The sequence below is a fragment of the Saccostrea echinata genome, unplaced genomic scaffold (assembly GCF_033153115.1).
Source record: "Saccostrea echinata isolate AGI-Se365-2 ecotype Australia unplaced genomic scaffold, CSIRO_AGI_Sech_v1 ptg000017l, whole genome shotgun sequence".
NCBI classification, from domain to species: Eukaryota; Metazoa; Mollusca; class Bivalvia; order Ostreida; family Ostreidae; genus Saccostrea; species Saccostrea echinata.
The window spans coordinates 6,092,967-6,105,144 of NW_026889766.1; the positions used below are offsets into that span (position 1 = coordinate 6,092,967).

The 12,178-nt window shown below is 30.6% G+C and overlaps 1 protein-coding gene across 1 annotated transcript in view; it reads left to right on the plus strand.

The window, feature by feature from the left end:
- LOC133189289 (uncharacterized) overlaps positions 1 to 12,178 on the plus strand; it is a 36,956-nt gene that overhangs the window by 8,186 nt on the left and 16,592 nt on the right. Inside the window, exons 3-4 of the mRNA XM_061324688.1 lie at positions 4,962 to 5,100; positions 5,221 to 5,434. Of these exons, the coding sequence (XP_061180672.1) occupies positions 4,962 to 5,100; positions 5,221 to 5,434 (353 nt within the window). The remainder of the gene's footprint in view (positions 1 to 4,961; positions 5,101 to 5,220; positions 5,435 to 12,178) is intronic.

Here is a 12,178-nt window from a genome sequence, read left to right on the forward strand (position 1 = left end):
TTGTCTTGTTACGTAATTTGATTCGTGTGATCGAATGTTTGGAAATATTTCTTTCAGATACTCGAGTACCATATTATGAAAAATTTTGTACATAGTTGTTCTTACTTTCGACATTCTTCTAATAGCAAGTGGTTCCCATCCAGTTTCAAAATAGAGAGAATCTCGCGATGCTAAAGAAGTTAATCCAGTGACTATTCTTGCTGCTGCTAACTGTAATTTTTCTAGTTTTTCGGAATCTTGACTAGAACACCCACACCAAACTTAATTTGCGTATTCTAACTGAGGTCTTATTAAAGTAGTATATAAAAGAGTTAAAGTTTTAGCACTTACCCTGAACTGCAATTTTTTAAGTAGACCTTATTTTTTATATGCATTGGCAACGATAGAATCAATGTACGCTGACCATGTAAGGTCGTGTGAAAAGAGAATACATAAGTGGTTGTGTGATGATACAAAATCTAAATAACAGTCTTGAAATTTAAGCCTTGGTAGTTCGAAATTTTTCTTAGTACTAAAAAAGATAGCTTTGGTTTTCGAAGGATTAAATTTCAATAGCCACTGTTTAGACCACTGTTCAAGTTGATTTAAATCATAATTCAATCCTACTTGAATATTGTTTTTGTTATATAAAATACAAGGATTTAATTTGTGTTTTATTCTCGATGGAATTTACATTGTGATTGACTTCTCCATCATTAAAATAACATATATAATAGGTTTAATACCTTTTTTATTTTTAATTACAGATAAATTCAATGTTTAAATATTTTAATAACCACAAATATTTATTTCAACTAAAAAGGTTTTTGCGTTTTTTCATTCACATTGAAAGAGTCAAATTCCAATTAAAAAAAAAAATTCTAACAGATAAAGGATATTGCATTTAAAAATTGCATAATATCTGTTGAAAAAAGGGCTACCCACAATACTTTAATAAACTGCGCAGTTTTCCGAAAATGAATTCCCGGGTAATCTGCGTAGTTTTAATCATATTTTAAATTCAATCTATATGTGATACATACAAAGGTAAGTGTATATAGCACTGACTTACCCTGGAAGCATTTGAAATCAAATTTCTCTTTCTCTTTTGAAATTCTCAATAAAGGGCTTGGATATTTTAGGTTACTCCTGTAAGTATTTTTCTAAAGAAGGATTTTTTAAAAGTATATACTGATCACATGTCAAGTATTTGTAATTTCCTTGTGTACATAAATCATGTAGATAATTGAAAATTTTCAAACAGATAGTAATATCATATCTGAGATAAATTTTAAACATTTAACATGCCTAATACTCGAAAATCAGAAATGAGTGACGATAAAAAGGATAAAAGAGTAGGGCAACGCAAAAGAAAAAGGTATAATGATATAATAAATTGGAATGGGATGATTGTAAAAGTAATCTGGCTAAGGAAAAATAAACATGTTACGTCATCTTTATCAATTAATATCAATAGTTATCCTTTTTTTCTATTGAATTGTTTTAAGTAATTATAAGTAAGTAAAACAATAATGTCTAAAACAAAATTTTAATGATACAAAGATTGCTTATAACATAAATTATTTCAGCACACAGAAAGATGATATTATTTCATGGGATGAGTATTTTATGGGAGTCGCTTTTCTGTCGGCGAAAAGAAGCAAGTATGACGTTCGAACGGTAGGCTATCGTTTCAATTCTTTAATTTTGAACTTTCTCAAAGCATACATGTAAATGTTAGAAGCTTTTTTGTAGCCTAACGCATGACGTAGTTTGTAGAAAAAAATAATCATTTCCTCTTTAAAAAGAAAAAAATTAAAGTGACACTGTGACGGACAAACGGAAAATTGACAACAGTAGAATTTTTGCAGGACACATGCAAATTTTGTTCAGTTCTTGAAGATATTAGGTTTCAGAAAATTACAGGTTTCAAAACCTAAAAAATCCAATTTAATGGAGAAAAATAAAAGTAAAAAAAAAAATCTGTATAACCCATCACAAAAATATTGTTTCACTTCCTCCTCTTTATTGTACGCTTGCGCTGAAAAGTTTACGCAGGTATGCTAAGGCAGTACACAGATCATATTTCGGCGAATTTAGTCTTTTTTCGTAAAATGTAACATTGATAAATCGGAAAAGCCATAGATAAAACATATATTATTATTTTCCAATGTATAAACGTCATTGAGTCATAGGCTAAAAGAAGCACTCCACTACGACGTGACCTCTATAAATAGAAAAATTGCCTTAATGAAAAACTGAATAGTTCAACACTACCCCGGGGAGAATTCATTTCTTTTAGTGAAAATAATTATGTAAAAACATCACTGGGTCATGAAAAGTGCTGCTAGCATCCTACTCCCCCGACACAGAAAAAATTATTCCAAAGTTTCGCATGAAACCTTACCAAAATTATTACATTTTGTACAAACGATCAAGGAATTGTCATCAATTCATATTAATCACACGATTGTAGCAGCACTTTCCAAGTACTATAGAATACAAGCTTTCGATACAAACAATAATTATGTGTCAAAGTATGCGGCGTAGTGTTGAACTTTTGCAACTTTATTGTTATAGAACGACAGAGGAAAGGCTGATCGGGATTTCAAAGCACTGCCTGTGTTCATTATAAGAAAACATGATAAGAAAATATCAGCGTATCTGATTCTTAATCTTTAATTCCTTATGAATCACACATAACATTCACGGTATATGCTTTAAAACTCCTATTTTATATATTTGTTTACATGAATTCTCGTTTAATTTTCACTCGGCAAATATTTGATCAATAGTTATGACGTCATGGGTCTGGTATTTAACCTCCGTGATAAATACTTAGCTATTTATACCACCCAAAAACGACAAGATTTTGTTTATATTATGTTTTTGAATGATTTCTTTCATTTCTTGGACCTGAAATTAAACTTTAAATATAGATATTAAGAAATCATTATTTCTATACTTCACGTCATACAGCTTACTATGACGTCATATTGTAGAGGCAAGTAGGATATCTCTGGGTGTAGCCTTAACCCACCCACGTAAGAATTTACCTTGATTTCAATTCCAGAGATATAAAAGTCGGATGACTGAGAATTTTGATACAATCTTCAAAAAAAATTGATCATAACTTATTCCTTACTTCTGCTTGCCCCAATTTAATGTTGTTTACAAGTGTCACGCTAAAAAATAAAGGACGCGGGACCTTGACATTGTTGACATTGACGATAAAAACAAAGCGATAGATACAACATTTGTTTTTCCGGCACTTATATTTTGCAGTTTTTTTTTTCTTGCTTTACAGTGCAGTTGAGTTGAGTTGTCAAACTTCGATATATTCATAATCATATTTCACAGAAATCTTTTATTTTGTGATGCAATTTTCTTAAAAGAAACACATGGTTTTGTCTCATTATGCAACTTTAATGAAACAAAAGATGAATTGCCATGACTTATGTCTGGGGCACCTTTTTTACGAGGATTTGAAAAAAAATCTAGGATAATTTTGAAAAGAATGAATTAAAAAGACATGTTATAAACAGATTTCGAAAGTTCGGATATTTTAAAATTATGAGGAAAACTGCACTACCGTTCATTTTTTTTACACACTGAAACATCAAATTTTGTTTCTGTTTGTGACTGTTTGTTGTTTATGAAAAAATTGATGAATAAAATGAAGGTCTCATTACAATTCAGGGATATATATCAAGACAGAATAGATATATTTACAACGTGACAATTTTTATCAGTCGATAAGGAAGGTTCATATGTTAACAAACCAAGCAATCAATTACTAGGGTAATTATCAAAATACTATTATGAAGTTTTTAGCGGTAATTTTTATTTTATTATAATCAACGATTTACGAAGCTATTGATTTATTATCTACTTATATAAACGAAGCCAAACATTGCGATGATAAGAGCTGACAAGTAGCGTTGATCACATTTGAGAAAAAAAAAAGTAAAGCGTGAGTGGACAGGTGAGCAAGGTTATGAAAGGTTACGTGAGTTACGTGAGTTCAAGCCATGTAAGCAACAATCATTTATAATTAGGAAGACCATTTGTATTTTCGAAAGTGGGTGCGGGGCTAAGAATGAATGGAAATTGAATGTAAACTGTGTGACCCTACCAAAAACTATATTATATATCTAACATATGATCTTATTTTCGGTAAAAGTGGTATTCAATGAAGGTAAATATATCAAAGATTAAGTATATGCAAAACGTTGTGTAAAATTCGCATATTTATTTATTTTTTTTTTTGTCAATCTACCGAGAATTCTATTGGCACATTATCTTTTTTTGTTGCATTCACTTGTCCAAGTCTGTACTCTAGTGGATGTTTCCGATGACACCCAGAACGAATTAAAAGGTTAATAGTTAGATCTTTCTGATTTGATAAACACTTAATTAAGAATTAAACTTGCTATTATGCTTAAAATGGTCCAAAATTTATCTATCCACCCTTTATCTATTTATCTTTTATAATTCTCGAGCACCATTTCAAGGTAATAATGTATGAAAAAAAATCCTTGAATAAATCTAAATAAATCGTTACCTACTTATGACCTCCTCTGCATGCCATGATAAAAACTAACAAAAGTTTGATACAAAATTTCAATTTAGTGTTTAACTGCAAAGAATCAAATATTTCTTGTATTAATTTACATCAAAATTAAAATCATTTTCTGTTTTTACATCCCCTTGGTTTATACTAGTAATACACATATGCATGTTTTATCGAAATCTAAAAATTATAAGCTATAATTACTGTCCTTCAAAATCCTAACTGAAATTATCTTTTACCTTAGATATCATACGATGCTATTGAAAACTAGTCTCTGCAAAGAATACAATACAAAAAGTTTTTTTTATTCGCATTTAAAAAAGAAATATCCTTTAAAATATTTTCTCGTATAAAAAATTAATATTGTATAATTCAAACTTCTTGTAATTCTATCACGTCAAACTTTCAGGTTGGAACATGCATAATAAACAGCGAAAAAAGAATCGTAACAACTGGATACAATGGTTTTATTGACCCGGAGAGAAAAAAGAGCAAGCGGGAAAATGATCCAACATTTTCAAAAAACAAGGCAGAGCAAAGTCTTTTTGGTATTCCTCTTGCTACTTCATACGCCAATAAAATGTCCAATTCGCAAGACTATTTAACAAACTTAAATTAGGTTAAAATGTCTGTTTTATATTGTGAAAATTCTGAGATTTTTTTTTTAGTTTGTCATGCTGAAATGAATGCTGTTATAAATAGACATGGGACCAGTTTAAAAGACTGCATCGTGTATGTTACACTGTTTCCGTGTAATGAATGTGCCAAACTGCTGGCCCAATCACGAATAAGTAAAGTGATTTATTATGCCAATGACAAAGCTGAGACACCAAAATACAAAGCATCTGCAAAAATTCTAAAATTTGCCGGAATAAAATTACAGTATGTACTATTATCATTTACTCAATTCTACAGTAAGCTACATTCAATTAATCAATGTTAAATGGCTGTATCTTAAATTATTATTGTTTTTTTTCAAATTTGTCAATATGGTTAAGATTAAAACGTTTAGATTGAGGAGTCTATTCCTTCTGTTTATATTTTGGACAGACTGTGATGAGTATTATCCAAGATAGTAAACAACTAGGCAAACAGTTTGCATTTCCTTATATTTAAACTACTGTGATGAATTTTGTATGGGTTCATTTTTGTTGTTTTGGTGGAATAAAGAATGCTACAAATTCGTATTCAAAGAATTCAAACTGCAGTATCATGTTCCTCCGTTTCTCTCAAAGAACTTTTTTTTTTTTTTTTTTTTTTACAATTTTACCACACTAAATTAGTGACTTTTAGAATGTTACTTTTTCTCTGCAATTTTTTCCTTGCAATATATTTAAAGTTTTACCTATCATTGACAAGGCCACAAGCAGGAAAAGATGTTTAAAGATATCGGAATTATTCGAATCGAACAATCTTTCTTCCACACAGACGTAAATTTAAGGTCTTTTAATAACTTTTTTCCTTAGAAAAATATTCCAAACATTTCTTATTGGAGAATATAATTCTTCAACATTTTGAAAATGCTATCATTGAGAATGTTCATTTATATATAATGTATTTAGTAATTGAGAAGTTTACAAGGAATGCAAAAATTTAACTTATCAGAAAAGCGTATGAAAGTCATTTCTTAAGATAATGCATGCTAGAATATAATAATAATATCCAAAATAACAGAAAAAAACTGTTTTGTTTAAAATTAAAACGGACTCTCATTACCACTTAAAATTGTAGTCAGGAACTTCATGAATGTACGCATGGCACCTGTTGTCTAATTTGTCTTTTTTTTCATCAGGTTAATTTATTTCTTCTTTCAGATGTTACAAACGACTCAAACGTGAAGACAGATCTAGAGCTCTCGTGCGGAAAAAGATCATGCTTGGATTTGAAAAGATTGGTTTTCAAAGGACCTGAAAAAAAAAATTCAAACTTCTGCGTATATTTTTACTTTCTCTTACCTGATGGTTTTTAAATATGTGATATGTGTTTCCAACATTTACAAGTCGTATGGATTATTTTCACTCTAAAAATTCTAGGAATAATTAAAAAGAAACTAATATCACCTTATTTTTGATTAACAAAAGGATGCATTTAAAAATTATGAATGTCCTGTATCTATGTCACTGAAAAGAGTTCGTGTATTTAAATGTTCAGCTGTCAAGATAAATTTGTTAAATGTCAGTACTGTCCATATCATAGATCTTTTTGTAGTTCATTATGTTAACTGTTCACATGCTGATTTGTTCAATTTTTAAACTTTCATTGTACTAACATACCCCATGTTGGGGATTTAGTGAAATAAAATGTTTCAAGTTTCAAGTGAAACATGTCAAATGAGAATAAAAGTATTTGTATCTGGCAAAGGTTGTTGCCTATGAGTTAATGCTCCTTATTTAAAGACTTTGTATTTTAAGACTTGATCACCTGAATGATCTGTATACCTTAACAGTTTAATGATCATAATGTGAATGTGGCTTGAAAAGTATACATTCAACATACTTCCTTATAAAAAGCTTATACATATTTACATGCATGCATTTCATATGAAACTTGCACAACATGCATAGTACTTCAATATTTCAGTAGGATATCGAAAATGAATCCTAAATTCTGGAGGAAAAAACTATATATGCCTTTACCTAACAAATTCTGTATTTTGGAATGACAAACAGGAGGTTTTTATGACATTTTAGCTACACAGAGCATTAATGAGCTATTCTGACCAATATTTGTCACTAGTTTATCGTCCTCGTAGTAGAGTTTTCACATTTTAATCTTTAATTTAAGAACCAGTACTCCAATTTTATTCAAATTTGCTACGAAGCTTCCTTGGATGGAACAGATTTAGGTTTGTTAAATGAAAGAGAAAATGAAGTGATGAGCACTGGGGTATTGGCAACAAAAGTAAGAATTTCAAATATATGTTATTTTTCTCAGTGAGAGAGATGTTTTCTTAATTTTTCATAATTTCTAATTTATTTGTTTCAATACGTAAGAATGCCTCCGATCCCTTGTGATAAGGAAAAAAAGGAATCGTCTTTACTGGACCTGTAGGATCAAGAAAAAGTGCGCCCATCGATACCTTGCTTCAACAAGATACAGCACAATCTGGAAGCAATTTAGAAGCAGAGTCCCTTACCAAAGAAATTACGATATATGAAACAGGAAAAGAAATTTTGGGGGATACAACAGGCTTAAGAGATGATGCTATACCGTTTGTTTTGGAAATTTTACAAAATGTGTCACCCGATTTTGTTGTTATAGTGTTTGCTGTAAATAGATTAAGAAAAGTCTGTTATTCATTTAATCATGTCCGACCTCAGAAGTCTTTTGGATAAATCTCTTCAATTAATTACCAGAGGTGGTGATCTGAAGGGATATAAACACATTTTTCTTAATGATAAGAATAAGTTAGAAATATATTCTTTGTACTGCAGTGTAGCAAAAAGTGCCTTGTTTCTGAAAACTGTTCAACTATGGAAGAAAACATGAAGTTCACAGAAGAATTCAAGGGAATTTCTCAGCTATTCATAAACAAGGAAGCTTCAATAAGGAATAATTTCATGTATAGAATTCAGAATTTTGCAAGGAAAATTTTGGACACAAAGTTGTAATTTTTATTTGTTTTGTTCAATTTATCCTTTCAAAACCATGTAAATGGCACGTAAGGAACAAAAAATAAAGTACAGATAAAACATTGGATCGAGAGGTGTGGTTCAAGTCTAGGAGCAACCATTGTTATTAACAATAATATCGAATGTATTTTTGTAGCATCTTGTTCTTCTCGTATTTTCTTGCCAAAGCAGAACAACTGAGTGATGCTTACATATCCCGTTGTTTAGTCCAGTAGCTATGATGATTAAGCAATTTATTTATTTTTAATAAACCCCTTTGTTAATGTAATGGATAGGAGAAATATTGCTAGAAAATGTTTCCAAGAAAAAAACTGAAAGATGTTAATAAAATCTTTTTACATCCCCTTCCTGCTTCGAAATGAGGATAATATGAAACACATATCACAAGGGAGTTAGAACAGTCATACATCATTCGTGAAGTAATTCTGTTCATGGAAAAAATTGTTCAAAACAATAAGCAATAAAATGAAATAGATATTGTGGTGTTATGTAAAATTTTACACAGATGTAATAAACATTGCACGGGAAATCATTGATGTAAATTTTTGTGAAATAAATAGATATGAATACGAATCAATGAATGCTCTTTTACTCAGAAAACGGTAACCTTTTAGTTACCTTGTACATGTGCTACATGTCTTCTGTTCTTCTATGATCAAACGAGCATTTTTTTTTTTACATTTAGCTACGGAGATATAAAATTAGTATGACTGAATGGAACATACTGCTCTCTTCCCAGAGATCAATCTCTCCCGAGACAGTTTCAACTTTCAAGTAAAACGTGTAAACCTGCGTATAGAGAAGGGTCAGTAGATTATTTGTAGTGCTAGTTGTTCTTTCTTGTTTTTTTTTCTTTGTTTTAGTGACTTTTTTATTTTTTTTTTGTCCCATGGACATAACTTCGATAAGATTTAGTTCCATCTAACCTTAAATAGATTTACCTGAGAAGGTGGGGGGATAATCTCGTAAATCTGTCGTAAAAAACGTTAAAATATTGCATTTTAACTGTGAAAAATACATATTTGATGCACTCCTCTATGCACATAAAAGATGTCAGAATTTACCATGATGACTTCACGACGAAAAGTGTATTACAGCCAGATCCATGTTAATACCTTACTGTGTTTGATTTAACAAGGGACAAAAATGAATAAATTGGAACGTTTTGACGTGGTTTAAAACTTTTAAATTAATTAGAAACGCAAATTATTAAATTTTCTGGAAGTATGTATTTTTTGTGATGTCCCAGTTAATATTCCCCTCTCTTTATTAGCCATAACAATGTTGCGTAGTTTATGTTTTAGTCACAGACACGGATTGAAGATTAAAGTGTGTTTGTGTGTGTGTGTTTTTCTTTTGTTTCAAAGAAAAATATTCGCAATAGAATATTATTGCCCGCAAAATATCTTAAATCTGATAATTTTCAGCCTACTACAAATGTATTGAGAATCTTGCACGAAGTAACATCTATTGTATTTTTATCTATATATTGATAGGGGCACCTGATGAAACTCCCTTTGAATATCAGTGCTGATAATAAAGATCAACTTTACTTTGATGGATTAAAGATGTTGTAAACATTTAACAGAAAATATTTGTCAGTCTTCTTCAATAAATTAAGGAACACATTCCTAGGTGAAATCTATTTAAAGAACATTTATTTATATACATGCATGCAGAAGCCGTTAGAACCCTTCGCGAATTTTTGCAATGGCAATCAATGTACTTTAAAGCAATAAGTTGTATTTATTTGCTGCTGACAACATGGTATCTGAGATTTTTCTCTAAACCATTGAAATAATGTTATGTATATGTTTGTTTGACACAATGCATCAATAAACACGTATTTAAGCATACTTTTAAACATACACAAAAAGATGTTTCATGCACAAAAGAGAACGATCAAAACAAGGAGAGAAAAGCGAAACTACAGCGCAAAGACATAGTATGAAAAAATAAGGGTTGGAAAGTAAGCAACGAATGATATCTGAGACCTGAGCAACGAACAATATATCAAATGAAAATGTCATCTAAAGCATTGAATGTAAATTGTTCATTGCTATTTTAACTGATCTATTTTGAAATGTTTTCAAATTTTGTGTGTGTATCATGTAGATGCCTCGTGAAATTTAAAAAGAAAATCTTCATATTGTTTTGTTTTCGCAACTTTCTGACAAATCCCTAGTATTTCATTACAAAACTCCCACCTTTGGATTTTCCAGATGTCCGTGTTTTACATGTATCTGTTCACAAATTTGTATTGTTTGTAGATTTTTATCGATCTTTTTTTTATGTCTTCACCTTGTCATTTTAACCACATAGAATGTATCTCTGCCAGTGGACAGTGGACAGGCCGTCCCCGAGGATACTTATATATTCAACTATGGATATTGAAAAGATAAACGATTCCATACTGGCTGACACGGCGCCAAGTATAAAAAGGTGTCAATCTGTAGAGCCTATAAGTGGCACAGATTCTCTTTCTGGACTTTAACAACTTGTCATACATACACTCAGAAAATACCATTTTTGGTAAAAAAAAAAAAAAAAAAAAAAAAAAAAAAAAAAAAAAAAAACTTTACTAAAATTAAATATTGTAAGATTTCAATCAGAGTTATTTCTGATAAATCTTTTTCGGACCCTGTGTGCTCCATTTCCAAATGTTCTACTTAAAATTGCAAAACCTGTGATATTTTCATAACAAATTTTCATAACAAAGATCTGTAGCAGCCTTACTGGGCAAAGGTTTTATACTAAAACTGGTGAAAATTGACTTGTAAACCTTGAAACGTTGTTTATGGAATTGAATGTACTCCATGCGGACTGGTTTATCGTTGGTAAACAGAATGTTTACTCAATAAGAGAATGTTGGGGCACAGGTTTGAAATAAATAATGGGGACTATCAACATCTTTGTTAAGATATTAATTCGCCTGACAACTCATTTTTTCAATGAAGGTTAGAAGATAATCGAAAAACATATCATCCAACGAACAGTTCCGCCTTGAGCACTCAATTCCGTAGATAACAAGAAGAATACTAGATCAGGAAATTAGGCAAGGCTTTCCGTATGGTCCATAAATAAGGTACGGAATATTTCAAATGCACAATGTGCCAATTTGAATGTGATGTCTTTTTTAACAATACACCTAGACGTGTAGTCATGGACATCGATCATACAGCAGACCAAATATACATGATGTCTCTTTTGATTCACTCTTGTCTTACGTTTTTTAACAATTAGGTCTTCATCACATTTACATTAAACTACTCGGTTCCTTTGAAATTTTTCAATGCGCAGGTACGTTAAGGCTTCCCAGAGAATATCGCAGTGTACTCTGTGCCTTCTCTGAACTACAAATGTATGACGTCATAATTAAAAATGACGTCAAGTCACTGCAAACCTGAGCTGTAATGATGGAGAGAGTGTAATTACTTTACACCTTATTTCAACTTGCATATAAAGTGTCAGAAAGGTAGTGTAAAATAAACATGATTTAATCTTTTTTAAAAATATTATATATCCGAATATTTTAGATAACTTTGCTTTATTACTCTTGTTTAAAAGTCAGCGTGTTCAAAATATATATGAAAATATACGTTTGACATTTACCCTTTTTTATACCCTTGAAATAGAAGTAGAATTTATAATATGTGTATAAAAGAGCCTGGCGCAGGTGATTGATGAAGAATTATTTGAGATCTTCTGTGGAAATTTGTAAGAAGAGTTTCCCCTTTAACTGAATCTTGCTTGGGAAAATGTCTGATGGCTTTGTTTTAATACAGATGACGATATTGAGTGGAAAATACTCTCAAATTTTTCGGTAAATTGAATTTATTGTGAAATATTTTGTACCAGAGTAATGGTATAACTTTTCCCAAGCACATTTCGGATTTACAAGGATGCAACGAGTTTATTTATTTGACAAAAGTTAATAATAATTGTGTTAATCAGCTGCGCCGAAGCGATTCATGTGAAACACTTCAAAAAAAAA